The sequence below is a fragment of the Brachyistius frenatus genome, unplaced genomic scaffold, assembly GCF_029030835.1.
Source record: "Brachyistius frenatus isolate BFR_SWC_R1_liver_20210118 unplaced genomic scaffold, ASM2903083v1 Contig_74, whole genome shotgun sequence".
NCBI classification, from domain to species: Eukaryota; Metazoa; Chordata; class Actinopteri; family Embiotocidae; genus Brachyistius; species Brachyistius frenatus.
In genome coordinates this window covers 26,399-54,089 of record NW_027210673.1, presented here as the reverse complement: position 1 = coordinate 54,089, position 27,691 = coordinate 26,399, and the positions used below count along the sequence as shown (strand labels likewise).

Genomic DNA, 27,691 nt, shown 5'->3' with positions numbered 1-27,691 from the left:
GGGAAACCTTTTCAAATTATTTCAGTATAATGACGCCAAAAATGTCTGTCTGTATCTGTGACTCACTAATCCTTGGTTTGTTAATGTAATGCAGATCAGTAAGGTTCCGGTGGTATCAAGGTTTCTTCTCAACTGGATCGGCTCCTCCTATGTGGGCACTCGACAACGTCTACATTGGCCCACAGTGTCAGGACATGTGTAACGGTCATGGGGCCTGTGTGGGTGGAACCCACTGTGTGTGTGACCCTGGATTCTCTGGACCTGACTGTTCCGTGCCTGACACCCCCAACCCTGACTTCCTCAAGGAGGACTTTGAAGGTACACACACACACAGAGAGGCTCATCGCAGCCCCAGGGAATCAGACTGTTTGTTGTCCATGTTTCTGTGTGAGGACATTGAGGGTTATTATGCATCTGTACAGTATTTATTGATGAGATAACAACAACCAGAAATCTTGTTTGTGGGGAATTAGTTGCAAACCTGATCATATGGTCACTGCACTTTTATGGCAGCTTGAAAAAAGCTTGTCTGACTGTTTTTGGTCCAAAACTTGAATGTGATGTGAGCTATCACTTGTTGAATTCGTATTCACTTTTTATTATTATAATTATTATTAGTAGTAGTATTAGTAATAGCAGTAAAAATAGTAGTACTATTAGTATTATTTTAGAGACTATAATGAAGATTAGGTTCTTTTCCTTCTGTTTTGTTAATACTGTTATGATGCATTTACGATGGTTTGAGAATTGTATTGTTAGATGTGATGTTTTGTATGTTTGTGTTCTATGTGCTTGTGTTTCTAGGGGGAGCTGTGGATGCCGAGCGGTTTAGACTGCTGAGTGGTGGTAAACCATCCAGGAAGTGTGGAATCATGTCAAGCGGGAACCACCTGTTCTTCAGTGAGGATGGCTTGCGCATGTTGTTCACTAATGACATGGACTTGTCGAATGCTAGGTAATTATGTACCTACATCAACACCAACAAACAAAGAAATGCATATTTAAACATTTTTACAATATATTTTAACCAAACAAATCTTTAAATCGTGGGTTCTATTAAATCTACAGTTGTCAGTAAGATTCCCGTGTCTTAATGGCCTCACTCTTCAGGTTTGTTCAGTTCTTCCTACGTCTTGGCTGTGGTAAAGCGGCTCCAGACCCTCGTTCCCAGCCTGTTTTGCTTCAGTTCTCTGTGGATGGAGGTCTGACCTGGGGACTCCTGCAGGAATTTCTTTTCAGTAACAGCAGTAATCAGGCTCGTCTGGTTGCTCTGGAGATCCCGCTGCGTGCCCGCACGACCTCCACTCGCCTCCGCTGGTGGCAGCCCTCAGAAAACGGACACTTTTACAGCCCATGGGTCATTGACCAGGTACATTAAGTGATCATCCATCCAACCATCTATCCATTATTAAGTGTTGTAATCATAAGTGCTGGAACGTCATGGCTCTTATCCATCCAAACTAAATTAATTTTTTTCATCTCTCCAATGTGAAATTGGTTTCTACATTATCTGCCTTCTTTGCGTTAACCATGAAAACATTTATCTTTCTTTGAATAGGTGGTGGTAGGTGGCAGTGCCAGTGGCTGGGGACCTCTAGAAGATGATTTCTCCTCAATTGATGGGCGCTCATGGCTCCTCCACCCTGGAGGCACCCGAATGCCTGTCTGTGGCTCTGATGGACCTGCTTTTGCATTTATAGAGAAGTCCAACACACGCTATGCTGTTACCACTGACATCAGTTTGGGTCACGACGCATTTATCCAGTTTGACTTCTCCGCCTCCTGCTCTGTCACAAACTCCTGCTACTGTAAGGAATAGGAATCATTCATGAAGATGTTATTAGTGTTTTTTTTTTTACTTAAAGTTTTGCATTGAAAAGTGATATGATAGAACAGAAGAGCAATGTTGTGACTTTTTTCACAGAAATTTTGGATTTTAACATGCTCTTGTTGTTTTTCATTAAAAGAGCCATCTGTCATAAAATACAATTGAACAAAGATGTGAGAAGAAGTTTAAAGAAGTCTACATCTTGTTTCTGCAGCTGTAGAATTGGAGTATTCTCTGGATCTGGGTTTGACCTGGCAGCCTGTGGTCAGAGACTGTCTGCCTACAAGCCCTGACTGCTCTTCCTACACTCTGCAGCGACTTCTGGTTTCTGACACGTACAACAAGTGGGGCCGCGTCACCCTATCTATCCCATCATATGCCAGGTCAGCACAGCCCTTCTCTTTATTCAGAAACATGGACAAACATACAACAATATGATGGGACACAAATCATAAAGTGCCATGTCATGATCTTCAGTTTAATTCCTTCCTGTATAATCTAGCATCTTTGACTTTGATTTATATCTGTAGGTCTCCTGCCACAAGGTTCCGTTGGTTCCAGCAGGCTCCCTTTGACAAGCAGCAGACCTGGGCTCTCGATAACCTCTATATCGGAGATGGCTGCCCAGATATGTGCTCTGGACACGGACGCTGCCAACAGAGCTCTTGTGTGTAAGTAATGCCAGATTTATGCATGCATAGAACAATTTTTATTGTAAATGTCTGGAATGACAGCTGCTATTAATAAGCAAAATGTTTAAAGTGTTATATAAATATATGTTGTCTCATTATTTTATTTGAAAACAGAATGTATATGGACTAATGCGTGGGCTTAATGTTTTTAATTAATCATGCAAACAAAGTTGTTTATAGCATTTTTGTTGTTGTGATATTTAAGTCAGTAAACTCACTATAATTTGATGTCTAGCTTGTCCTTGAATCTGGTTATTTGTATCTGACTCCACCGTCCTCACCAGGTGTGACCCAGAGTGGGGAGGAGAGTACTGTGATGAGCCTGTGGTACCTTTGCCTTCCCAGCTGAAGGACAGCTTTAGTCGAGCTCCCTCTCTCAGTCACTGGCACATCCTCACTGGTGGGAAGCTCAGCACTGTGTGTGGAGCTGTGGCCTCTGGAGCTGCACTGCACTTCAGTGGGGTAAGACAACATGTGGATTTTTATTCCATTCTGTGCTTTAACTTTTATATCATGAAATGCAGTATAACTACGGATTTTGTGGAGGGTAAATGCAATTAAAACACATTCATTTTATAACACACATATTCACACATCCTTTGGGACATTAGTTTGATGTACCATTGGTGGGGACTGAAAAAACAAACTTTTCCAATTACAACTACAAAAGCATTGAATCGCTGATTCAATGGAGCAAACCGGTGATACAGAGCCAGTTAGATAAGATAGACATCTAACAGTGTCTAATGGATGTTGCTTCAGTTATCAGTCTGTTAAATAAAATACCACAAAGTAGCTGTCAGCTTAATGTAGAGCTTAGGTTTTCAAGGCATTTAGGATCGTGTTGTAAGTGGATATCTGTCAACAGGCTTATGTTATTGTGGAGGGATACACTACTAGAGAAAAGTCTTAAGAGCAGCTGCTTACATCTAGCATTAGGCGACATGAACATCTTTTATAGTTCTGATTAAGTTCCGTTAACATTAATGTAGTTAGAAAAATAACAGATTATTTTTTAGCCTTTTGCTTTTCCTTGTAGATCAATTCTTGACTACATTTCACTATGTGTCTGTGCACAGAGTTGCAGCCGTCAGCTGGTGACAGTGGACCTGAACCTGACCAACGCCGAGTTCATCCAGTTCTACTTCATGTATGGCTGCATGATCCCGCCTAGTAACCGCAACCAGGGTGTCCTTCTGGAGTACAGTTTGAATGGAGGAATCAACTGGCATCTGCTGACAGAGATCTTCTATGATCTGTACACCAAGCCTGGGTACGTTTTTTCCACCATGCCACCCATGCAGCATAACTACATGCACACAACTGAAGCAGGCTGTCTGTGAGTCTCTTTATCGTCTCATCTGTTCAGGTTTGTGAACGTGCTGCTGCCCCCTGCTGCTCGTCAGGAAGGAATCCGTGTACGTTGGTGGCAGCCACAGCACGACGGGGCAGACCACAGTGATTGGGCTTTAGATAACGTCCTCATCGCAGGCTCAGACCCAAGGGCACAGATCTCTGACACATTTGGTGGGGTGGCATTGCCTAACCACGAGAGAGCGCCTGCCGATGAGACCTCAGGAAGGATAGGTCCAGTGAGCGAGCAGGAAGAAGCCCCAATAGGTATTTCTGAATCAGTGCCTCAATTTAACATGTTTTTATTACCAAACGGAGTCATTTGGTTTTATTAGACTCAAATTTTTGCCACTCTCTTTTTGTTTCTTCTCAGTGAGCGATCATTGGTTGTTCTCAGAGGACTGTTCAGTGCAGCGCTTCTGCAGCTCCCCTGATGGAGTAATGGTGTGTGGAAATGCTGATGGGAGAGAAGTGTATGCTGTTACACATGATATCGTTCCTGACAAGGGCTGGGTCATGCAGTTCAAGGTAACTAATGAGCCTGAAATGACCCATGGATAATATAAATATTTATTTGTGTTTGTGTGACATCTTTTTCGTGATTCAAGTTGATTCTAACATTTTGGGCTTTAATAATTTAAGCTGGAAGGACCTGGTCAATTAACCTTGTTAGTGTCTGTGTGTTGATTTAGATTGCTGTTGGCTGCAGTGTGCCAGAGCGACACGGGGACCGGCAAGTTCATGTTCAGTATTCGGTAGACTTTGGGGTGACCTGGAAGTACCTGGTTCCTCAGTGCCTGCCTGCTGACCCTCGCTGTGGTGGCCAGGTGTCCCAGCCATCAGTCTTCTTCTCTGCTGAAGGCTGGAAGAGGGCAGTCTACCCTCTGCCTGACAGCCTGGCTGACACGTAAGACCTCCCACCTCCACGTCTATATACTTTAAACTAAACACAAAGGGCTGCTTCATATTTAGTGTTATTATCATCTCATACTTCAAAATGATGAATGGATTAATCTATTGTGTATATATGAATTATTAAAGTGGTCAAATTAATTATGAAAATTGTATGCATGCTACCTGACTCCTCTGTCTTGTCTTTTCCTCAGCGCGGTGCGGTTCCGGTTCTACCAGCAGCACTCAGACATTCAGTGGGGTGTGGAGAACTTTTACATCGGGCCAGCATGCGACAGCCACTGTGGGGGACATGGAGACTGTCTGGATCAACGCTGTCTCTGTGATCCAGGATTCACAGGACCAAACTGCTACGCCAGCACTGCTCTTAAGGTAGCTTTGAATCAGCTTTTACACGCTTCTTAATGTCAAAGACACATTAGAAAAGAATATCTTGATGTTATGAGATGGTCCTTGATTTGTATGTTTTTCTTCTCTTCTTCATTTTTTGAAGGCATCTCTGAAGGAGCGTTTTGACTGGGAGGGGGCAGCAGGGCCTCAGTGGCAGGTGCTGGAGGGCGGTAAGCCCTGCACAGACTGTGGTGTGTTGGTAGAAGGGACAGCCCTGTATTTTGGCGGGGCTGACGCCAGACAGGCTGTCACTGCTGATCTGGACCTCCGGGGAGCCAAGTCAGTACTCATCTTGTATCTATCACGGCGAGAAGATTTCTGTTCATCTTTAAACATTGAGCTACTTTAACTGCTGTATGAGTCGCATGTTTTTGTTGACAGGTTTGTGGAGTACTGGGCTAGAATTGGAAGTGAAGATAACTTGACCATGTGCCATCGTCCAACTTGTCGTAAAGAGGGCGTGCTGCTGGATTACTCTACCGATGGAGGTGGACTAACAACAATCATGCTGAATTGCAATTTGTGCGTTTACCTTTTTTCATCTTCTGTCTTTTATGTTTAACTTTCTTGTTCTGTGAATACTCAGGTGTTTCCTGGATGCTGCTGCATGAGATGGACTATCTGAAGTATGTGTCAGTGAGGAGAGACTATATTGTTCTGCCAGAAGGAGCTCTGACCAATGCTACACGCCTGCGCTGGTGGCAGCCTTTTACCATTTCCTCTGGCCTGGCCACTCCGAGCCTGGAAAGAGCCCAGTGGGCCATAGACAACATCTTGGTGGGAGGGTCAGACATCAACCCATCCACCCTGCTTGACACATTTGATGATGGTGAGTTTGAATTTGGTTAAGCAGTTGGATGCTAAATAAATACTCTAAAAATCACTTTGCCATGTCCTCCTCTCTTTTCACTAGAGGGCGTTTCCCACGAGGAAAGCTGGAGTTTCTACCCTAATGCTGTGCGTACAGCTGGCTTCTGTGGAAATCCCTCATTTCACCTCTACTGGCCGAACAAGAACCAAGACAAGACACACAACATCCTGGCCACTCGAGAACTCATAGTGCAGCCTGGATATATTTTACAGTTCAAGGTACAGTACTGCAAGACAGCCCCATCCAAAAACATGCACCTCAGGTCAGGTTACCTGGCGCCGCGCTAGTGGCAGCCTGCTGCAGCATCTCCCCCCTGAGAGCCCCCCTGCTGTAGTAAAGAAATTTCCCCTCGGGGATTAATAAAGTGTATAAAATCCTAAAAATCCTAAATCCATTGCTATGATAGCATCTTCAGTTATCTTGTGAATGGCGACTTCCGTTTCTTACATCTCACTTTGTTGCAGATTGTTGTTGGTTGTGAGGCGGACACATGTGAAGGCCATCATTCTGTCCTGCTGCAGTACAGAAAGGATGCAAGGTAGGAAAAATGAGGAGAAGCCTGAAACAAGATCCAACGGGATCTTTAGGGAGTCCAGCAAAGCAGCAATAGCTTCCCTCCACACGCACTACTTAACAATATTTTGTTTGTAGGATTTGCTTTACGTGAGCTGTTTTCAGCTCTTCCTGTCTCTGCTCAGGTCTGACTCGTGGCAGCTGGTGCAGTCTGAATGCCTCCCCTCCTCAGTCAACAACGTGGGCTGCTCTCCCTTCCAGTTCCATGAATCCACAATCTACAGTCCAGTCAACAGCTCAACATGGACCAGGGTCACTGTCCAGCTGCCGGACCACGTCTCCTCAGGGTAGAACTGCACTCATTGTGTTTGAGTAGTCTGCAGCAAAACACATCAACAGCTCTGTTGGCTACAGACGTGTAAGCCTTTTGTGGTTTATTGTATATTTACAGGGCCACCCAGTTCCGCTGGATTCAAAAGGAGGGCACAGGAGAGCGCCAGAGCTGGGGAGTGGACCATGTTTACATTGGCGAGGCCTGCCCGGGGCTCTGCAGCGGCCACGGCTACTGTACAAATGGAGTAGTCTGCATCTGTGATGAAGGATACCATGGTGGGCCACAAACAAGATATTTTTAGAGTTGTATCAGTTATGTTGTTCAGCAGAGATATACTGTATATGTAAGGTGAAGTTGCTTTTGTGAAGTAAACTAATGTGAGGGAGAAAAAGGTCAAGAGTTAAGATTTGCATCAAAAATTTGCTAAATGTTTTCTTCTGATCAGGCAGCTAACCTGGAGAAACTCCTCCCTGCTCTGATTATACTTTTAAATGATTACTAATCTAACACCTGTCATTTTTTTTTATTTTCCCTTATTCATCACATCCGCTGCGCTTCCTCTCTCACCTCGACAGGTGACGACTGCTCCCTCTCCAGCGGTGACCTGCCCAGCTCCATCAAAGACAACTTTGAGTCTGGCAGCGTGTCTCAGGAGAGCTGGCAGCTGATCCAGGGTGGAGGAGTGGGCAGTGGCTGTGGGCAGCTGTCACCACACGCCCACGGAGACTCACTCTACTTCAATGGCTGTAAGATGAGGCAGGCAGTTACCAAACCACTGGACCTCACTCGGGCCAGGTACAGGTACTATCAGATCATAAATGAACTAATGATATAATAGATTAGTTTTCTCCACAGAAGGGCCGGTATTATCTACCTGTGATATTTTCTCTCTAATCTCCTCTCCTTTTCCTCCCCTGTCTGTCTCCTCGCAGTAAGATCATGTTTGTGCTGCAGATCGGCAGTGTGGCACAGACAGACAGCTGTAACATAGCTCTGGATCAAGCTGACACAGTTGACCGGGCTGTGCTGCTACAATACAGCGTCAACAATGGAGTCAGCTGGCACGTAATCGCCCAGCACCAGCCTAAAGACTTCATAAAGGCCCAGAGAGTTTCCTACAACATCCCACTGTGAGTGATGCATAGAGACACCTAGAGACATGCAGATGTATAATCAATTTAAATGTGTGGACTTATGAATTGTAACTGACTTTATGACTGTTAATAATTACTTTATCAAAGATGGTGAGTCATTAATAAAGGGTAATGGGTTTAATAAGCCGCTAACATCAGTAACTCATCTGCATTATACTGTACATCTGTTAAGCCGATTAAGTCTGCATTTGTCCATGTTAATCTAATAGTTTCTGTTTTAAAAGCTGTTTTTATTAATGTCGCGTAACCGGACGAGGAAAATGTGGTAAATGGCTTTAGGTTGCTCTGATGCTGATATAAACGCTCACACACTTGTTGACTGACCCTAAGACGTTTCCACCATCTCTCCAGTGAGGCGAGGGTTAAAGGGGTGATGCTGCGATGGTGGCAGCCACGACACGATGGTGTGGGACATGACCAGTGGGCGCTGGACCATGTGGAAGTAGTTCTGTGAGTACCCAATTCCCAGCCGGCCCCTCCCAGACTGGCCCCCAACAGAGCCCTGATCTGACCCTGTTTCTACCTCTGCCTCTGCCTCACCCGAGCAAATGGTTCCCTCCACTCCACACTAACACAGGGTTACAGTTTACACACAGACATCAATAAATACATCTACATGTGTGCTGCTTTCCACCTATGACAAACATCTCAACAGTCACTTGTTTTATATGCTAATCACAGCTAATCTAATGGTGTCAGGCAAGCAGAGTAGAAAATGTACTGCGCCGAGCTTTGCTGTGAAAGGTTCTACTTGTGGATGGCTGTTCTGTGTGCAACAGATCAAATCCTGCTGTCACATCATCATATTTTCAGTGTTTTGTAGAGCCCATGCATCTTCTAGATGAACAACCTGTCACCATCTAATGTATTTTTCCACTGAAATGTCTAAAACGTCTTACACCATACCAGATTTAGAGCCCTAAAGGATCATAGATAACGTTAAACAATTTAAATAATACATTCCATTATTGTTTTTAATGTCGCCATTTGTTTTGTGCTGATGCACTCATTCACATATCCATTCATAGTTTCACTTGTTTGCAGTTAACCCATCTGCCCCCAGTGGCCATTGTAAGGCATGGCAGAGATCACTGAACACAGATCACTCTCGTCTCCTCAGTACATGAGTGGAAACAGTGATGGTGGCTTCACATTTATGAAATGGTGTGTTTTTGTTCTGCTGTGAATTCCAAGTCTAACTGGTCTATTTTTGTTTCCATGGTCACATCCATTTCATGCAAAAATTGCATCACTGTATTTATTTCATCAGGGAATAAAATGTTTCTTAAATTTGATTTGATGGAATTTGCGGACACTGCACTTTTTCACTGATTGTTTTTCTCTTTCTTTTTTCCCATTTTTACATTTGCGTTGCGTTTTAGTTCTTAACCGGGACCAGTAACTTTTCTCCAACTGGAAGTCAGTTCCAGCTTTCAAACAGGGCGTAAACATGGCAAAAGTGGAAATTCTGCAGGGCACTGAAGATATCATGAACATGGTCTATACTGGTCTATAGCATATTCTTAACATGGCAGCATCATAAAGCATTTCAAATGCATTGTATGCATGTTGCTGTGGGTCTTAGAGCAATGTTCCCTCTGATGTGGGTGCCCATTGTTCGTTCAGATGTACCCAAAGCATTTCAAATGCTGCATACAACATCCATGTCATGGACAGATTATGCAAATTTACACACAAACACACTTGAACACACACTTACGCCTAACCTGAGCTGTCCCTGGTCTACATGGCCGTGACCTGTCCCACTCCCTCCCTTGCACTCGCTCAGTTTTCAACAGTGTCTGCTGAAAAGAGTGACCGTGATCCTCACACTTTGCTCTGTTGTTTATTTCTCTCTGTTCACCACTCCTTCACACATTCTTCCTCTCACTCCTCCTGCTCAATCTTTTCCTTTTGCTCCACGCGCCTCTCCTCCCTGCTGCTTAATGTCACTGATGTGTTTGATCATGTGGTCATGCTCATTCCTCTGCTTGTGCTGCATCTTTTCCTACCTCACTTCATCCTCCTCCTCCTCCTCCTCCTCCTCCTCCTCCTCATCCTCCTCCTTGTCCTGTCTTTCCTCTTTCTTTCCTCCAAATTCCTTCTCCGCCTCTTTCTCTGTTTATTTTGCCGTTCTGGCATACGACGGATGGATTACTGCTGTGTATCTTTCACCTCTACCTGCGGTTATCTCTTACTTTCATCTTTGTCACATTTCTCTACCGTCTCCTAACTCGATCTCCACCGTCTCTTCTGTTCTCCATATTTCTTTCATGTTTTTTCTTCCACGTTCTCTCTGTTTTGTTTTTTTTTCCCCACTTGCTCTCACTTCTTCCTTGAAACTCTGACTTCTCTTTCTGCCTTCCTCTCTCCCCGTCTCCCACTTTGGGCCCCTGCCTCCCCAGGCTGGGGCTCCTACCCCCCCAGACCTTTCTGCAAGACAGCAGTCCCCTCCTCCTGCCTCTTCCCTCTCGCGCTCTAACCTCTGCTCTCTTCTGTATTCTGCTCCCTCTGGCATGGCTGTAGTGTCAGGTAAGTTCTCCGCCTCTTCCTGAATGCAGCCCCCCCCACCCCCTCTTCAGCCCCCCCCAGCCCCCCAACCCTTTTTCTCTCCCCGTTACACTGCAGACAATCATCTTTAATTTTACTTACACATCCACCCCTCCTTCATCATCATCATCATCATCATCATCACCATGGTCATCCCCATGCCCTCGCCTAAACTAAAGCCCCCGGCAGGTCAAAGGGCAGGCCAGCTGCTCACAGTGTTCAGGTGGAGGTTTTGCTGACAAAAACATCAAAACACACAGATTTTAAGAGACAACTCTCAGCACAGAAAGTCCAACAATATTCATGACAGTGCAGTGAATGGAGGGATTATGAAAATCAATGGTGGCAAATGGTTTACTGCTTTGAAATGACATGAATTCTCTTAAATGGTTCAGCACAATGTCACAAAATACAAACAATTCCCCGGTAAATGGTTTTGATTTTGAATGTGCAGTGTGCACAGTCACTGCGGCATTTTTCATGTAATAATTTAGATACACAAATGTCAATGGTACTGTGTTTGTGTGTATATGTGTGATGTAATCCATCACTATACCTGTATCTGTTTGTATTGTTCTTGCTACTACCTCTCCTACAGACTGTTGTAGTGTTTTTGACCTGGCTGCTAATTTATAAGCCGACGCGTTACAATCCAGTGATTCCACTTGACAAAGATTACCGTTTGTTCGACTTGTATTTATCGCACTCGAGCGGTGAATTTTTTTTATTTTATTTTTTTTCTATTCTCATACCAGCATCAGGTGCAGTGAAGGGCATCACACACACGCCATTATTTTCAAATGAACTCACATTTGAGTTTCATCCGACTTTTTTCAACCTCCTCCGTTCCTGCATGGCTTTACGGATCGACTGTTGCGACAGCTCTTCATCCTTTTTTTTTTACTCATGGCTGTTTGTCTGTCTGCCTAAAGACAACAACAACATGACTCTGAGCCAGGAGCTTCCTCCTCAATTTTCTTTTGGTTTCTGACCAAAAGTCACAAACACACACTCACACTCATGCAGTCTAAGAGCCATCCCTGCCATTCACCTTCACACCTCCGCCTTCACAGCATCAACCATCGCACACACACACACACACACACACACACACACACACACACACACACACACACACACACACACACACACACGCGCACACACACACACACACACACACACCATCTACTACCTTCCCCGACCCCTCCTGTCCCCCCCCCCCGTCCCGCCCCCCCTGCTTCGCAGAGGCCCCTGCCTGCCCTGGCTGCACTCCTGGCTCACTGACACCGCCCTGCTGGATGGAAGAGGCAATGAACAGGCTAAGCAAGAGTGATCTTCTGCAGCTTTTCTCTGTGACTTAGTTTTAAAACCATCCTTTTCCTGCTCACAACCCTGCACTTTTATGGCCTTAGTTTATTTTTGATTTCCCTTTAACTCTGACCTCAAACACTCAGAGTCAGAGTTTCGCCCCCGTGATCGTGTTCATATGTTTGTAGACTCCCTGTGTCTTCGTCATGTCCTGTGATAGTTGGTCTACCATTGGATACATGTAGATAGTTCTATCACCATGCTCACCATCTAGCTGCCTCTCATTTGTGCAGAATGTAAACAAATCCAGGTGTGTAACGTAGCGCCACCCATTCTCCGAACCATGAGATCCATGCAGCTGTTGAGTGTTTGAGGTTATGGTTGAAACATGATTAAAAATGCCAGCATGAACCCGGATGTGAGAGAGAGTGGAAGCTGCATTTGACCATCCGTGAGTGTGCGTGCATGTATAAGAGCGGGTGCATGGGAATAAGTGGCGTTTTAGTGCCCTTTGCTCCATCACTAACGTCCACATTCCTCCCCCTTTCCTTCCTTTTTCATTGTCTTTGAATCTCCGCAGCACTCGTAAACAAAACTACATGATGAACTTTGCCAGACAGACCGGCATGCGTCACTACTACAGCCGCAAGAGGCGGGCACTGCAGCAGCGTGCCTGAACCCAACAAGTCGGGATTCGTTCTCTGACCTGCCAGTCACATATCGACCCGCCTCAGACATCCTTTTTTCTCCTGAAGACATATCACCCCGTTGAGACCCATCCACCCGTGGATTCAAGTCAGCCTTAGACTTCCCCCACCCATCTCTACATACCCTCTGCCACAAACATGGGCCATCCAATGAGTTTACGCTCCAGCCAATCAAGGCCTTCCCAACCACACAAGTCGGCGGGAATGAAACTCAGAAGGAAGGAGTGAAGCGGCCATTTTGTTTACTTTTTCCCCATGGATGGTCAGGCTTTCGAGTTGTTGTTTTTTTTTATTTTTGCTGTGGTTCCTCCAATTCCTGTTCCCACCCGTGATATCTGTCCCTCTGGGCCCCGCCCCTCACCCTACTTTTCCTACCACACTGTGAAATTGAGAGATAATACATCACTGCTGAACTGACCAGCCGATTGGAGAGTAGCCTCCCAGTTCCACTGAGCCACCGGGGCGAGGGGGGGGGGGGTGGACCGCTCCACTGCCGCCAACCAGCACGCCAGGAGAAAGACCACAATGATGATACTGACCATTAAGACGAAGAACGGTGATGAAGAAGCTCGAAAAAGAAAAAACAAAAAAATCAGTACTATGTTCTTGCTGTTCTGTGTGTCTGTGGGTTCTTTTTGTGATGAGTTGACTGTGGTGTTCTGTTTGTTTGTTTGTTTGTTCGTTTTCTACTAATTCATATGCTTTTAAGGGGGGAGGGGAGGGGGGTGCTGGGTTCAGTTTCCTTATCCTTGTTTTATTTCGATCAGGTGTGGGCGGGGGTGGAAAAAGCCCAAAATCCACACCAAGAAGGAACAAAAGAACAGTTTGCACGACGATGGAAAGGAGAAAATAAGAAAAGAAAAAAAAGACTGAACAATGAATTTTGTTTTTTTAAATCATTTTTTTTTATATATATGTTGGTTCCCGAAAATACAGATATTTATGGTAAATGGTTCTTCACGTAACCTATTTAAGATGCACTGTGCGTGAAATCTGTATGTTATTTTCTAGTGTTAAGTTATTAGGCAGTCGAGTCAGGCTCTTGGACTGCATCATCTCCCCTCTTCCTTCACTTCCCTCTTCTCTTGTGCTGTTTCCTCCCTTCCCATCCTTTCTCTCTCTCTCCCCCCTCTCTCTCTCCCCTCTCTCTCTTTCCCTCCTCTCTCTCTTTCCCTCCTCTCTCTCTCTCTCTCTCTCTCTCTCTCCCCCTCTCTCTCTCTCCTCTCTGCTGATTTCTGATACCTGGAGGTGAGGCTCTATTAGTGTTGTTTTTTGAAGTCTGTGTAATATGGACCCTCTGCCCTCAGTGTAACTCCAGTATAGCAATCTCCTGTATATATATGTATATCCACTATGGGGAGACCCAGCAGCCTTATAAAAGGGAAATAAAGAACTGTCCAAACCTCATACTGTACACATTGCTTCAGCTGCTCTCTTTCTTTCTTAAAAGATAAGCCTGGCATTTGTCTTCTGTATACTTTTCTTACTGTCAATAAATCTCCATATTGAATTAGTCTGTCTTTCAACACTGATTTCTGTTTACTTTTCCCTGATTGTGACTCTTGGGCCCGTAACATCCTGACAAAGATGCAAACTTAAAATAAGACCTGCAAAAATACATCACCATATGGGACTGGCTCAAAATAAACTGTGCTCATGTTATTGGTGATGAATGAATATGTGAGTCACTGATGTGTATTTCAGACAACAACGGAGCTTCATGGCACAATAAGGAACTGGAAACACCCCTTGTTAGAAGGGTCAGTTGATCGTTTAGATTTTTTTCATGGAATATTTTGACAATTTGAAATACAGTATATATGACCAGGTATGTGTGTGAGAGTGAAAGAAATTTGCTTGAAAACATTCAAAAAGAGCGTAAAATATGGTGTCTTATTAAAATATTTATTAACAGTGCTTATAATAAAAACATACTTGCTTATAAAATCTGGATTATGAAAATATGAAAAAAATAAATATCTCTGCCATCATCTTGGTGCACACCTCAGTGTCTTCAGACTGGGTATTCACCACACACTAAGGCCCTCAGCCTTACTCCAGGTTGAGGCTACAACGAGGCTTCCGACTTGAACCCCTAATGATGCTCGTAACACACGAGCAGTCTTTAGTCACAAGCTGCCGGCCGTCACAGCCAAGGCAACAAGTGTCACGGTGATGTAGAGGGGTTGGGCTGCGATGACCAGACCCGAGTTGCAGTACGGCCGATCACAGCAGGTGTAGCTCATGGTGTAGAGCGTTCCTTTGAGGTGGAGTTTGTTCAGCTGGCTGCAGTCCTTCTCCGCCATGCAGCCCCTGGCCGACAGGCCACTGTGGTTGCCGTAGCGAGCCAGTGCCTTAAAGCACAGCTCATTAGGAGGACACTGTGTCACAATAAGCTTGAACGTCTTCTCCTCCTCCAGGATGGGGCTGTAGTAGCAATGCAAGTTGTCACAGAGCAGCGAGGGGAGGAGAAAGTAAAACCATAACACGGCAGCATGCAGGAGCTGCGACATGTTGGACCTGCAAAGAAACGAAAAGCATCTGGTAACAGTTTGGAAAAAAGAAAAAACACATACAGGAGAGTTACAGACTCATTTCTGCTCTTCCAAGAAGTTAGGAGTCTTTAGAGAGATTTAAAAAAAAAAAAAAAAAACAGTGGTCAAAATCATTTCAGCAGTTGCTGGAGGTAGTATGGGTCAGCTACAAGAAACACAGAATCCTACACTTCCCATAATGCACCCTGATGGCATTTAGACTTATTCTGCCTTATGCAAATCCACTTATTTTCAAATATCACTTGTCGGGGCTGTCTGTTGAATATTTGTGATCTCCAATTGAACATCACATTACTTGATAATTAACTGAGACTTGACAAAAGTCTTCCAGTATCAAAACCAGAGATACAGTTTTTGTATGCTCTGTGACTAACATACTGTTTTGACTTTGACATTTAAAGTGATTGTCATCTTTTATCACTTATTATCCTTCTGTTTCATGTATTTCTGCTTTCTAGAACATAACCGCCAAACTAAAGAACATTTCTAAATCTTGCACAGGTGTTACCGATTTCCACCGATTGTCCCATGCAGAATGCTTAAGTATGTAAAAGGTAGAAAGTGACTGCAGAAACAATCTGAAGTGTGCACGTTGAAAACGACTCACCGCATCGTTTTAAAGATTTTAAATCCAGTCTGTCAAAACTTTTCAGAGCTTCTCCTGATGTCTGATCTCAGCACAGATTTTTAGATCTTCCTAAACAGGCCACACCTTCCAGCACACCTGCTGCTTGTAAAATGCACACAGCAACCACACAGGTAGTGAGCTCAATCACCATGCTTTTATTCTGTTGCGGTCATCATTAACTACAGAAGTAATGTCAGCATTTACTCCAGTACATCAGGAGGATGGTTGACAAGTCCACCTTCTTCTCTCTGGAGCGTATGTAAAATTTGTTGCGTTATTAAAACTTGAATGTAACAAAAACACTAATGAGCACAAGTGTGCAAACATCTGGCCAAATGCTCATCACCTTTTGGAGACTCGGGTAAGTACCTGTGACAAACAGGCCTCTCCTCAGGCTAACACACACACACACACACACTACAGGTAATTTCATATATTAGTGGCAGGTAATACAGCTGCACTTGATAATGTGTAATTTGCACACGAATCCCCGGCCTCCTCCTCGATTGCATTAGTGATGTTGACATTTTCCGTTTTTGCCGTGATCATGCCCAGCAGCCTCTTCAGGTTGGTGTCAGGCTTTGGCACGGTGTTGCATTCGTCTTTGCAGCAGCAAGTGTGACTGACGTTGTATTTGACTCCCCGATAAGAGACGATTTCATGGGAGCCGCAGAGTTCACCGTCCACGCAGCCCTGAGCCGACAGGATGTGGATGGAGCCGTAGTGTCCTCTGGAGCTGGAGCAGCGCTCGTCAGGCAGACACTGACTGGTGATGTTGGAGCAGGTCTTGCCTTTCTGTTGCAGAGGACAGTAGTTACACAGCAGGCTGTCCAGAGTGTTAACTGGGAGCCCCAGAGCTGTGACCAACAGGATGGAAGTCAGGAACCAGCGTGGATCCAGCAAATGGATGTCCAGACTAATGTAAGTCCACACAGAGAGTTAAATTGAATGATACACGTTGAAAATGGGTTTCTGTTGTTTGTGTCGGTGTGTTGTTCACCTGGTCTTTCTTTGTGATCCCATCATCCTGTATGTAAAAGCCCACCAAACATGTGGAGATGTGCCACCCTGAGGAACCTTTATACACCAGCAAACCCTCTGATTACCAAGAGGAAACAGGTGTGACTTTAAAGAAATTACATGCAGAATTAGAGAAATACACACATGCACACAAAAAAAATTAATTTTAAATTAGATTTCAGTGCCCAGTTTTATTGCCCAGAAATAACATCTTGCCTTCAAAACACTTTTTTTTGTATTTAACCTTTATTTAACCAGGAGAGTCCCATTGAGATTAAAAATCTCCTTTTCGAGGGAGACCTGGCCAAGACAGGCAGCAACATAAGAAACACACGGTTACAGACAGAAGAACACAGAATGAGACAAGTTAAAAGAAACTAAAAGTTAAGAGTCAGTTACGTAACCTGGTTAATTTAAAAACATTGACAACATTTCTTTGTCTCTTCTATCCTCATAAAAACAAATCTCAGCTGAGGCAGAAGACAGGCTTGCAGTGCCATCTGGTGTCTGTGGTGCTCTGCACAGAAAATGTAATTATCAAAGAGATGATTTCTGCAGGTGTTGTTTTAAACATCATGAAGCATCCAGTCGACCGTGTAAAAGTCTCTGCTACACAACATGTTCAGTAAAGGAAGGTTTTGTTTCCTAATCGAACACTTTCTTCTGGATTTTCTTGCGGTTCATGTTTTGGTTGCCAGACGCAAAGGAGAGCTGCGCCTCTCTGTACAATGGTTCCTATGGAGAAAATCAAACTTTGCATAAGATTAAATTGTCATTGGCACATGTATATGATAGGGAATGGGGATATAATAGGTAGTGTCCACAGATACGCCTGTACATTCGCATCTAAAGCAATACAACAACACTGCCTTAACATCTACTGTGTCTTTCTGGAGTTGATCATTCAGTCATTGTTGGTGATATTTTGTGAAATGTGTTAAATTAATTATATTTGGTTAAAAATCATCTTTAAATATATTGGTATGGTAAAAAAAAAAAAAAAAGGCATTGCAGTGGACTACAGAATTTTGAGAAGTTCTTTGCAACACACACCACAATTATAGTAAAAATAGTATTTGGTGTGTGTTTGGGCAAAAAATAGAAACACCTCTCACTATAATGTTAACAAGTGCAGCACCCCCAAGAATATCAAGAATAAATAGTTACATTTACACATTTGCAATAATGTCACCATAAAATTAGCATTACGATCTTCATAAGAGAGTTGTTATGATGATGCTGTTGTACTGGACTGCTTTAGATTGTACAGGTGTACTTAATAAAGTGGGTACTAGGTGTAGTTTATATGCCCTGTAACTCTATTAGTAGACTTTTAGTGGTTTTCTTACAGCCAGCTCCTCCTCCTCCTCCCTGCCGGCGTCGCCCCAGTCATCCTCTTCCCATGTAGTGTCGTAGCGGCACAGAGGAATCAGCCTGTGGCGCAGCTCATCTAATCTAAAGAAGAAAAAAAAAAAAAAAAGCCAATTTGTGACAGAACATATCAAACTGATCTTAAGATGCTGCTGAAACCACAGACACCAACTCACCTCGATCTTCGCTGGATATAAACAACCTAAAGAGAGGAACAGCTTTAGACCCTTGACCTGATATGCAAGTGTTAAATTAACTATGCAGGATGACAAGTAGAAAAACATGCTTACCGTTGCCACTACACATCCAATCAGCGTCAGCACAACAATGGGGATGAGTACATAGTACCCAAGTAATTCAAATGTGTTGTTTTGGGGTGAAATATGGGGAGTAGTGTGATTCAAATGCATTTCCTTCCTCTTGATCTCCTCTTCTGTGCACCTCAGCTCACACCTATGTGGCACATTCAGACGAGTGCCGCTGCCGTCATCTCCACTGGGCTTTCTTAACCCGTGGAAGAATCATAATTATTACTCGAGAGAGTCAAACAAAACACACTTTACTGCAAGACTTCAGTAAGTTCACTTCAAGAATCAGCCAACAAGTCTTAAACTGTATCAAATGAACTGACAAGGAAGTTTTTAATTGTAGGATGCCTTCTAATAGTCCTCAGATAAAATATAAGTTAGTCTTACCTTACTTGTTACTGTAGCTGTGGAGGACATTCCTTCCGACTTCTTTCATTTCCTTTCAGACACACTTTACAGAAGCCCAGTGCTCTCAAACCTCAACCTGCTCAATGACATTCCTGGGTGAGGAGTGGATTAAATGAAGTTTACTAGTGGTTGAACTGGCCGGACAGATGATGAGTTTTATTTTTGATCACACAAGCAGTGCTGTGCAAAAGTTTCAGGCACTAAAAGTAAAGTAATGCTTTCATAAATAATGCTGTGAATGTTGTTTCATTCATCAATTAACTTCATATAACATGAAGTAAACACCCAAACATATCTAATCAATATTTCCAGTGAATCACTGTGTTCAGTGGACAATTTATTCTCATCTCTCTGAGCCACAACAATAATGAACTGTATGTGAATTGTTTTGCCTTTTTAAATGTAACGTTTAATTTAACTGGAACTTTTTTATACCTCAGGTTACAGCCTGTAATATTCAGTTTTCACCAGCAGAGGGAAAGTATTTGTTGTGGTCTGGAGGAGGAGGAAGAGGAGGGACAGGAGGAGGAGGAGCAGGAGGAGGAGCAGGAGGAGGGGTGAGGAAACATCGGGTGAAAACCTGTCCAGATGTACAGGTCTAACTTGCTGAGCATGACTTAATTTGAAGAATTCCCCTCGACACAAGATGAGACACCACTTAACAGAGCTTTGATGGTAAGCTTCCATAAACACCAACACTTCACCAGTTTGTTGAAGATTATTTGAGGTATTTAGATCTAATCAACATGCAGGCTGTTTTGTGACGTAAACGTGAAGTTGATTATATTCAATAGATCAACAGTCTGGATTTGAGTTTTGACTGAATACAGGCATGTTTGCAGTTTGCTCAGTTTAATTTCATGTAAAAGTATTAAGGCATAATGTAATGGTCATTGAAGATATCTGCCATGTGTCACTGACACAAGTGTGGCAAAGCATTGCCACAGACTCGGGGGCGCGCTCTGGTAGATTTCCTGTTACGATTTGAAAGCTTGTTAATAATTAGACCCACGCAAACCCTCAGCTTCAGTTAGACTGGAGTCACAAAAACAGATTACTTGTTGTGTGTAGTCACACACACTAATGTAATTGAATGTAATTGTATTTCTGTTTTTTTTTTTTTTGTAATACCACTACATCGTTCTTCGTTCTGCGATGCTATGAAGTGAGGACATCCAGAGAGTGTGAAACTCCACCATCCAGGACGACAACTTCCTAAAATGTAATGGATCCTCCTGAAAGGAAAAATAGAACAATCCAGAAACGGGATGCAAGCGTCTCTGACCTGCCCATGCCTCTGACAGAAGATCTACAAGGAATGCACCTCAATGACTACCTGGAAGTCTTCCCTGAAAATAATGAAAAACATTTGTATGAGTCCACCTTTGCTGGGCTCATTTTCCCAACTGAACCCCCACCCGCACCCCAGGGTCCCGTCTCGGCTCACGGGGGAGAAGGTCCCGGGAATGCCAACCACCAGAACACAAGGGATCCTCCCTCAGCTGGTCCTCCTCCCGTTCCACTCAGAGTCAGGCTTCATAGTGTTTGTGTGCCCGGTAGACAAAGCCGTCAACCCCCTCCTCTCCCCCCCAGGAATCGAGTGCCCCTTGACAACAGCAAAAAGCGTCTTTCCTGTGACCTCACCGAGCCTACGTGCAGACTGAATCGTTCCAAGACAGTAGTGGACAATCAAGTAAGTATCCGCAGTGGTTTGTTCCACAGTGGAGACAAAAAGCTCCTTTGTAACTAAATGAAAAGTGGAAAAAAACCCAGAGAAAAGGCCTGAGTCATTGTTTTCCAATCAGGATCCATGGACCATCAAACTAAGAGACACTCCAGAGGGCAGCACCAAGAGGCTCGCTTCATTTTGTGCTGCAACTTCCAAGTAAGACAACGAATATTATCCTGTTGGCATGTAAATACGAAAAATATAAAATACTGTTTATTACGGGTTTGAAAACTTTAGTCTAAAATTTCTAGCTTTATGACACCTGAACTGAAATCAGTGAAATGAAATCGGTTAGAGAACATTAAATAAAGCACTGTATATTATACTTAATTATATTATATAATATTATATTAAACATAATGATTTTGTTTTACTGGCTCAGCCGAAGTTTTAGCTGAAACATATTTGTCATCATACTTTCACTTTCACATCACACATTCAATGTATTTTTCTTTGCCTTCTCTGGCAGGCTGATGTCCCGCTACAAGCACACAGACGGCGTTTCAAACTGCGGTGTGGTGTGGAGTCGAGTGTTAGAAATCCACCCTGCCCTTCTGCAGCAGGTGGAGGTCATTGTCAGTGTGGCCATTGAGTGGGAGAGTCACCAGGTCCCCTTCCCCACCTCGGGTAAAATACCACCGCCTCCAGTTATAGAGATGCAATCTGTAATCTGTAAAGAATGAAAAAAATGTTTGCATAAAAAGCTAAATTAAACAGAGTGCGGCATTACATATGCATTATGTCGGTAAAACGAACAAACTTAAAAGAACTGGAAAACACACAGATGACTGCCATAGTATGGACAACTTTCTTAAAGAATTCATGGACTCATTGGATCAAGCAGCTTTGGCTGGAAGGCTGAGCAGAGCCTTTGTGTGGTTCTTGTTTGCAGTACCACACCTGTTAATCCATGCCAGTGTCTTTCTTGGTCCCTGTAGATGTTGGCAGACATGTGTGGACTCTGAACTCTTTATCTTTTATCCAGTAAACAGGACAGTGGAGAGTCTGATCAAAGAAATCTTCCAGCTGCTCGACCTCACTCCAAACCCAAGTGACCATTATGTTTTAAAACTGTGTGACTCTGAGGAATATCTCAGGAAGTAAGTTTGTCCCCTGTTTCTGTTGCTGTCCCGCTATCACTAAATATTCAGGGAATATATATCTAAGTTGTCATATTTTAGTCCCTAATGTTTGACTGAAGGCGCATTGTTTCCATCTCTCGTTTTAGTGAAGAACTGCTGGGTATGCATGAGACAGTTCAGACCTACTATAAGTTTAAACAAGTGGTCCCCCTCCGCCTGCTCCACGTGGACAGCCTTAAACAGTGTCTGGCCAGAGACGTAAGCCAGTTCAAATTCCTTCTCTGGTTCCTCCTACAGTACAGATCATTTACCAAGAAAGGGTGGCCTTGTCTTGTTATCATCAGGGCTTTTGTAGCTGTAAAAAAAAACTCCACCCTGATTTCCTGACATTGCTCTGTTTACACATAACGTCATGACTGGTGACATTTAGCAGCAGGAATGATATAGAATAAAGGTGAACCTGATGTGTCCTTTCAATTCACAGTCTTAAAAGACACAATTTGACTTCCATTTACTGATTTTTACAAGCTATACATTATTTATTTTTTTAAACACTCACCATAATCCCACACAGTAATCAGTGTTTCACTCTGTTGCTTCTCTGAGGCTGAAGACGACAGGACCTCATTCCAACTATATCAACTCCTGCCCGTATGTGTCTTCAATGCCTGCAAGTAAGATCATCAGACCTGACTTCAAAATCAGCTTTTTGAAATGGTTTCAGCTGCAACGATAACTGTTCAGTGGACAGTGTGTGTTTGTAGAAAACACGAGGAGAGGTGGCTTCCCTTCATGGAACACTGCAACTCGTTCATCTGTGTGTGTTTGATGTTTGCTCTTCTCTCAGGCTCAACCTGCAGGATGTGCTCAACAGCTACAACAGAGAGGTGACCGAGCTCATGAGAAGTAAGGTCAGTAAAGAGAAGATATTTTATTGTGAGTTTTTGGATTTGTTTTTCATCACTATGTCCACCTTGCCCACTCCCAAGTATCTGAAGCTGACTTTGCTATATTTCTCCTAACCTGAGTCTCATCATGTCTGCAGTCTGGGATGAATGTTAATGTGCTTGTGAGCCGTGTTCGCACCATCAGCAATCTTCTGTGTGGGCTCTCATCTAATGAGCTGGAAGACGCCATTGGCAGGCTCAACAGAATCAACCCCATACCTCTGGTAGGATATCACATCCATTTGTGATTTATTTTTTTATTATTTTTCTTAACATTTTTTTTTTTTTTTTCAACGGTTGGTAAAATCATACAGTGTTATTGAACCACTTTTTGAGCAGTTTACTTTGTTAGTGCGGTCACTTTTGAATTGTGCGTTAAGCCACTCTTCCTTTTTGTAGAATATCATTTACCGTAGTGAAACTAAATGGATCACAAATATGCAGACACCTGAACAACAATACAAGCTCTGTTTCCTCATATCTTTTTACAGAGTCATGATGAGATGTATGAGTGTGAAGCTGGTGAGTAGCTGTAATGGCATTGGTGTGTATGTGTGTGATGTGTGTGTGTGTGTGTGTGTCTGGCACTGAAGTTTTGCCAACCATTGTTTGGATAATCACGGTGTTGTATGTCACTACTTTTTGCCAACAATCCTACAATATTATTATCTCGGTGTAAAATTAGACACTTACAACGAAAGTACACTACATAACATTTTGATTGACTAAAGTGATGTTTATTATTTCTACTTTAGCCATGATCATACTCCATGGGGCGCTGCTAAAAATGCTGCAGATATTTTTTGACAACTTTCAGTCAGACTTCAGAGGCCAGAAGTTAACCGCCATCCCACAAACCTTTGACATCGAGAACAACCACGAAATCCTCCAGTTCAATATTGCTGCTCTCTACAAACTGCAACCCGCCTGGGTGACCACGTATGTGTCAATTTATAGTCATATTTTGCAGACACACTAATGAATGCACACAAATATAAATGTACCACATCCTTTGACGTGAACACTGGATTTATTCTTCTTTCTCTTCCTTCTTTTTAGTTATGAGTGCTTTTCTGTTTCCTGTGAGTTGACTTATGGGGGAACAAAAATCTGTGACACCGGTGTCTCTGAAAATATCAGCACCGCCTTGTCATTCGGTAACAAGATCCAGTGTAGCCGCATGTAAGTGTAAGATTATGTATTATGAGTGATCATCAGATGCAGGATGTTTTTACTGATTGAATACATTTTTGTCGATTATCAATAAACTCTAATGCAGCTCTCCAGTCCAAAGTACAAGAATTAACAGTAAAGATTTAAGAGATACAATATGAAGATAAACAGCAGTGAGAAAAGAAACAACACTGATGTCCGTATCTATATTTTGTTTACGTTTAGGGTGGTGTTTCCTGTTCCTGTGAATCGGCTGCCATATGAGAGCATGCTGACATTTCGCCTCAAGGGCTCCAAGCGAGGCAAAAGCCCCGAGCTTATAGGGTGGGCTGTGCTTCCTCTTTACAGCGACAGGTAGGTTGTCCCCAACGTTACACCTCTCTAGCATCTCTTACAGTTTTTGTGTACTTTTAGAATAGTTTAAAATTCTAAATCGGCATAAATGTGACTCTAAAATGACTTCGGTCAGCTTTCTGAAATATTGGAAGGCCCCATGTATAAAATTGGTAGCAAGACTCAAGGCATCTACAGATCATGCAGGATGCAGCATTAAGAATTTTAGTTGGTGCCAAATGGGAAAAAACATTGTTCGGGCCTGAGCACCGATGGTGCGAAAGCCCTATTGTTCTTCAAGGAATTATTATTCTGCGTTATTATTATTCTCTGTAAACAACTGCAACATATAGTATGATTTAAAAAAAAAAAAAGTCATGACGAAGGGGGAGATTGAACACCAACTCTTCTAGCTGAGAGGCAGCAGTGCCAACCACTGCACCATCTATCTTCCCAACAGTTAGACAGCATTGTGAAAAATCTTTGTCTCACTGCAACCTATAACTCCACCGTCCATAAATATTCATTCAAATGCGACCAAAAATTGCCGCAGACATTCTTTGGATAGTAGATATACGTGTCTTCAAGGGGGTCTGCAGTGATATTAAATATCTTCCCGTAATGTGTAGTGTATGCAAAACTTATTCAATTTCTCCAAACGTTTCAACTTCACTAAAAGTTGAATCACCATCAACAGGCCGAGGTGGAATCTGGACCATTAATAGCAACCTTGGTGAAGTAGAATCTTTTACCTGTTGAGTTAACCAGACAGTCTCTGGAAGCTCTAAGTGAACTCCGTGAAACATTTTCTCCTGCCGCGACCCATTCTCCGGCGCCGAAGATAGTCCAGCGGTCCATGACGCCGCTTCAGAGCTGGAAACAACCTCATGAAGACACGGCTTCGAGCCCTGCTCAAAGTATTACACATGGTTCAAGGAGGGCGAGTCCCCTTAATAAACCACACGGTTCACGGAAAGAGCGAATCCCTCTAAGGGTAAGCCACATGGTTCACGGAGGGTAAGTCCCCCTAAGCCACACGGGTTCGGGTTTGTACGTGCGGTCATACTAATACCAAACCAAAGGTCAACAACAATACAAAACTCGAACAAAAATAAAAATCCTCCAAAAGAGACTTTCTTTTTTTTCATATTTCGGACAACATGCTACAGTAAGACACAGTGGTGCAGTGGTTAGAGCAGTTGCCTCAGAGTGAGAAGTAACTTGAGGCATGCATGTCGGTTCAAAAAAAGTTCATACTTCAAAAAGTGATAAAAAAAAATAATTTAAAAGTCCAAAGCATTAAAAAAAAAAAAAAAAAAAAGTCATACTATAGCATGTCGTCCAAAAAGTGTCCAAAATTCATTTTTGTATATAGTGTATAGTATAGCCAGGCCGATGCGGCCAAGTTTGATGTTTCGCCATGGCACAGGAAGTTGATGTTTAAGGTCAAACGATGCTCCAAACCTCACCAAACTTGCATCAGGCACCAACTTTCATGAGTTTTTGAAGATGTTAAAGCTGCCAAAAAAAGCCAATTTTTTTTTAAGAACAATAAGGAACGAGATCGAGGAAAAAAAAATTAAAACAGCAAGCGGGAATATGCGGACCCTCGCATGGTGCACGTCGGGGAGCCGGCGGCCCCGACCCGCTGGATCCCCGACGTGCACCGTGCGAGGGCCCGCATGTCACTGCTTGCAGTTTTAATTCCCTGTTCTACTGGTTCTGTATTTGTTCCTGCATATTATCACCAAAGATGTCATTCAGCTCAGGTCCTTTGAATTCTACTAAGGCTCAAACTAAAGATAAAAATGTGTTGCAAGAGTCACTTTGTGTTGCTCACATTTTATACAGCTCTGGAAAAAAATTAAGAGACCACTTCAAAAATGATCAGTTTCTCTGGTTTTACTATTTATTGGTATGTGTTTGAGTAAAATGAAAATTTGTGTTTTATTCTATAAACTACTGACAATAGTTCTCCCAAATGAAAAAAATATCATCATTTAGAGCATTTTTTTTTTTTTTTTGTGCAGAAAATGACAACTGGTCAAAACAACAAAAAAGATCCAGTGTTTTTCAGATTTCGAATAATGCAAAGAAAAAATGCAAACAAGTTCATATTCATTTTTAAACAACACAATAGCAATGTTTTAACTTAGGAAGAGTTCAGAAATCAATATTTGGTAGAATAACCTTGATTTACAATCACAGCTTTCATGCGTCTTGGCGTGCTCTTCACCTCTTTCACGTTGCTGTTGGGGGACTTTATGACACTCTTGGCGCAAAAATTCAAGCAGCTCGGCTTTGTTTGATGGCTTGTGACCGTCCATCTTCCTCTTGATCACGTCCCAGAGGTTTTCAATGGGATTCAGGTCTGGAGATTGGGCTGGCCATGACAGGGTCCTGATCTGGTGGTCCTTCATCCACACCTTCACTGACCTGGTTGTGTGGCATGGAGCATCGTCCTGCTGGGAAAAAAAAAACACTCCTCAGAGTTGGGGAACATTGTCAGAGCAGAAGGAAGCAAGTTTTCTTCCAGGACAACTTTGTACTTCATGCGTCCTTCACAAAGAGAAATCTGCCCGATTCCAGCCTTGCTGAAGCACCCCCAGATCTTCACTGGCTCTTCTTTGCTTCTCGTTGATGAAGGGCTTTTTTCTAGCTTTGCAATACCTCAGCCGCCCCCAGGAGCCTGTTTCTAACCGTCCTCGCCGTGCACTTCACCCCAGCTGCTGTTTGCCATTCTTTTTGGAGGTCACTTGATGTCATCCTATGGCTGTTGAGTGACATTCGAATGAGTTGGCGGTCTTCCCGGTGAGTGGAGAGTCGTTTTCGTCCTCTGCCTGTCTGGAGCTTCGTTGTCCCTAATGTCTGCTGCTTGACCTCGTTCTTATGAACCGCCGTCTTTGACATTTTAAGGATGGAAGCAACCTGACGCTCACTGTATCCCTCTGCCAGTAAAACCAGAGTTGAACCCTTCTTTTCCTCACTCAAAACTTTTCTTTTGAACTCTTTTGGCATGGTCAATAGTCACTTTTTTTTTTTTTTTTTAATTCCAATTACTTTTGAGGTACTACTAGCACTGTTTCTGCAATCTAGCTGGTCCTATTGCAAGAGGATGGTGATGACCACAGCACTGGTTTTTATCCTTTTCTTCATGAAATAACATTTGGTTCAGGTGATCACCTAATCAGTACCTCATTAAGTAGAATCAGGTGTGCCTGTATTGGAATTCAACAGACACTGGAATGGAACGGCTGCCATACACGTAGAGATGCTGATTTAAGAAACATTTGGAGTGGGCTCTTAATTTTTTTTCAGAGCTCTATGTGTTGTGTTTAAAGGCAAATTGCAGCTAAGTGCCATGATGGTGTGATCAGTGACATATCCCGTGTGTGTGTTTAGGACTCTTGTAGCAGGGACCGTCCTGCTCAGCATGTCCACTCTGACGGAGCTGCCTCTTCCCCCCTCCCCTGCTCTGTCTGAGAGCCACAGACAAGCCATCGGGGTCATCCTGCAGGTGAGTAA

At 43.3% G+C, this 27,691-nt stretch overlaps 4 protein-coding genes across 7 annotated transcripts in view; 2 read left to right on the top strand and 2 right to left on the bottom strand.

The window, feature by feature from the left end:
* LOC138626467 (reelin-like) overlaps positions 1-14,122 on the top strand; it is a 95,071-nt gene extending 80,949 nt beyond the window's left edge. The window contains exons 42-65 of one of the 3 annotated variants that reach the window (XM_069708120.1): positions 95-318; positions 805-955; positions 1,111-1,369; positions 1,559-1,808; positions 2,043-2,211; positions 2,359-2,499; positions 2,805-2,982; positions 3,600-3,793; positions 3,890-4,140; positions 4,247-4,401; positions 4,566-4,780; positions 4,980-5,157; positions 5,279-5,454; positions 5,557-5,663; positions 5,762-6,004; positions 6,089-6,264; positions 6,511-6,584; positions 6,745-6,906; positions 7,011-7,168; positions 7,469-7,688; positions 7,826-8,023; positions 8,399-8,497; positions 10,453-10,579; positions 12,486-12,574. In XM_069708120.1, coding sequence (XP_069564221.1) covers positions 95-318; positions 805-955; positions 1,111-1,369; positions 1,559-1,808; positions 2,043-2,211; positions 2,359-2,499; positions 2,805-2,982; positions 3,600-3,793; positions 3,890-4,140; positions 4,247-4,401; positions 4,566-4,780; positions 4,980-5,157; positions 5,279-5,454; positions 5,557-5,663; positions 5,762-6,004; positions 6,089-6,264; positions 6,511-6,584; positions 6,745-6,906; positions 7,011-7,168; positions 7,469-7,688; positions 7,826-8,023; positions 8,399-8,497; positions 10,453-10,573 — 4,099 coding nt within the window. In that variant the 3' untranslated portion in view covers positions 10,574-10,579; positions 12,486-12,574. Of the gene's footprint in view, positions 1-94; positions 319-804; positions 956-1,110; positions 1,370-1,558; positions 1,809-2,042; positions 2,212-2,358; positions 2,500-2,804; positions 2,983-3,599; positions 3,794-3,889; positions 4,141-4,246; positions 4,402-4,565; positions 4,781-4,979; positions 5,158-5,278; positions 5,455-5,556; positions 5,664-5,761; positions 6,005-6,088; positions 6,265-6,510; positions 6,585-6,744; positions 6,907-7,010; positions 7,169-7,468; positions 7,695-7,825; positions 8,024-8,398; positions 8,498-10,452; positions 10,580-12,485 lie in introns of all 3 variants that reach the window. The other 2 variants (XM_069708119.1, XM_069708123.1) reach the window with 2 other exon arrangements.
* A 2,879-nt stretch (positions 14,123-17,001) lies between these two features.
* LOC138626461 (small integral membrane protein 29-like) lies at positions 17,002-18,616 on the bottom strand. Its single transcript, XM_069708109.1, has 4 exons — positions 18,477-18,616; positions 18,363-18,388; positions 18,165-18,270; positions 17,002-17,550 (listed from the first exon to the last, which is right to left on the bottom strand). Exons 1-4 carry the CDS (start codon positions 18,594-18,596, stop codon positions 17,461-17,463), a joined length of 342 nt encoding a protein of 113 aa, XP_069564210.1. The 5' UTR covers positions 18,597-18,616; the 3' UTR covers positions 17,002-17,460.
* A 1,440-nt stretch (positions 18,617-20,056) lies between these two features.
* Positions 20,057-27,691, top strand: part of pik3c2g (phosphatidylinositol-4-phosphate 3-kinase catalytic subunit type 2 gamma) — a 15,479-nt gene continuing 7,844 nt past the window's right edge. For both annotated transcript variants that reach the window (XM_069708116.1, XM_069708115.1), the window contains exons 1-13: positions 20,057-20,595; positions 20,708-20,787; positions 21,101-21,258; positions 21,617-21,731; positions 21,860-21,971; positions 22,320-22,387; positions 22,561-22,624; positions 22,759-22,884; positions 23,152-23,182; positions 23,416-23,599; positions 23,720-23,842; positions 24,059-24,187; positions 27,569-27,683. In XM_069708116.1, coding sequence (XP_069564217.1) covers positions 20,128-20,595; positions 20,708-20,787; positions 21,101-21,258; positions 21,617-21,731; positions 21,860-21,971; positions 22,320-22,387; positions 22,561-22,624; positions 22,759-22,884; positions 23,152-23,182; positions 23,416-23,599; positions 23,720-23,842; positions 24,059-24,187; positions 27,569-27,683 — 1,773 coding nt within the window. In that variant the 5' untranslated portion in view covers positions 20,057-20,127. The remainder of the gene's footprint in view (positions 20,596-20,707; positions 20,788-21,100; positions 21,259-21,616; positions 21,732-21,859; positions 21,972-22,319; positions 22,388-22,560; positions 22,625-22,758; positions 22,885-23,151; positions 23,183-23,415; positions 23,600-23,719; positions 23,843-24,058; positions 24,188-27,568; positions 27,684-27,691) is intronic.
* Positions 26,550-27,691, bottom strand: part of LOC138626466 (1-phosphatidylinositol 4,5-bisphosphate phosphodiesterase zeta-1-like) — a 22,930-nt gene continuing 21,788 nt past the window's right edge. Inside the window, exon 11 of the mRNA XM_069708118.1 lies at positions 26,550-26,631. Within this exon, the coding sequence (XP_069564219.1) occupies positions 26,595-26,631 (37 nt within the window). The 3' untranslated portion in view covers positions 26,550-26,594. The remainder of the gene's footprint in view (positions 26,632-27,691) is intronic.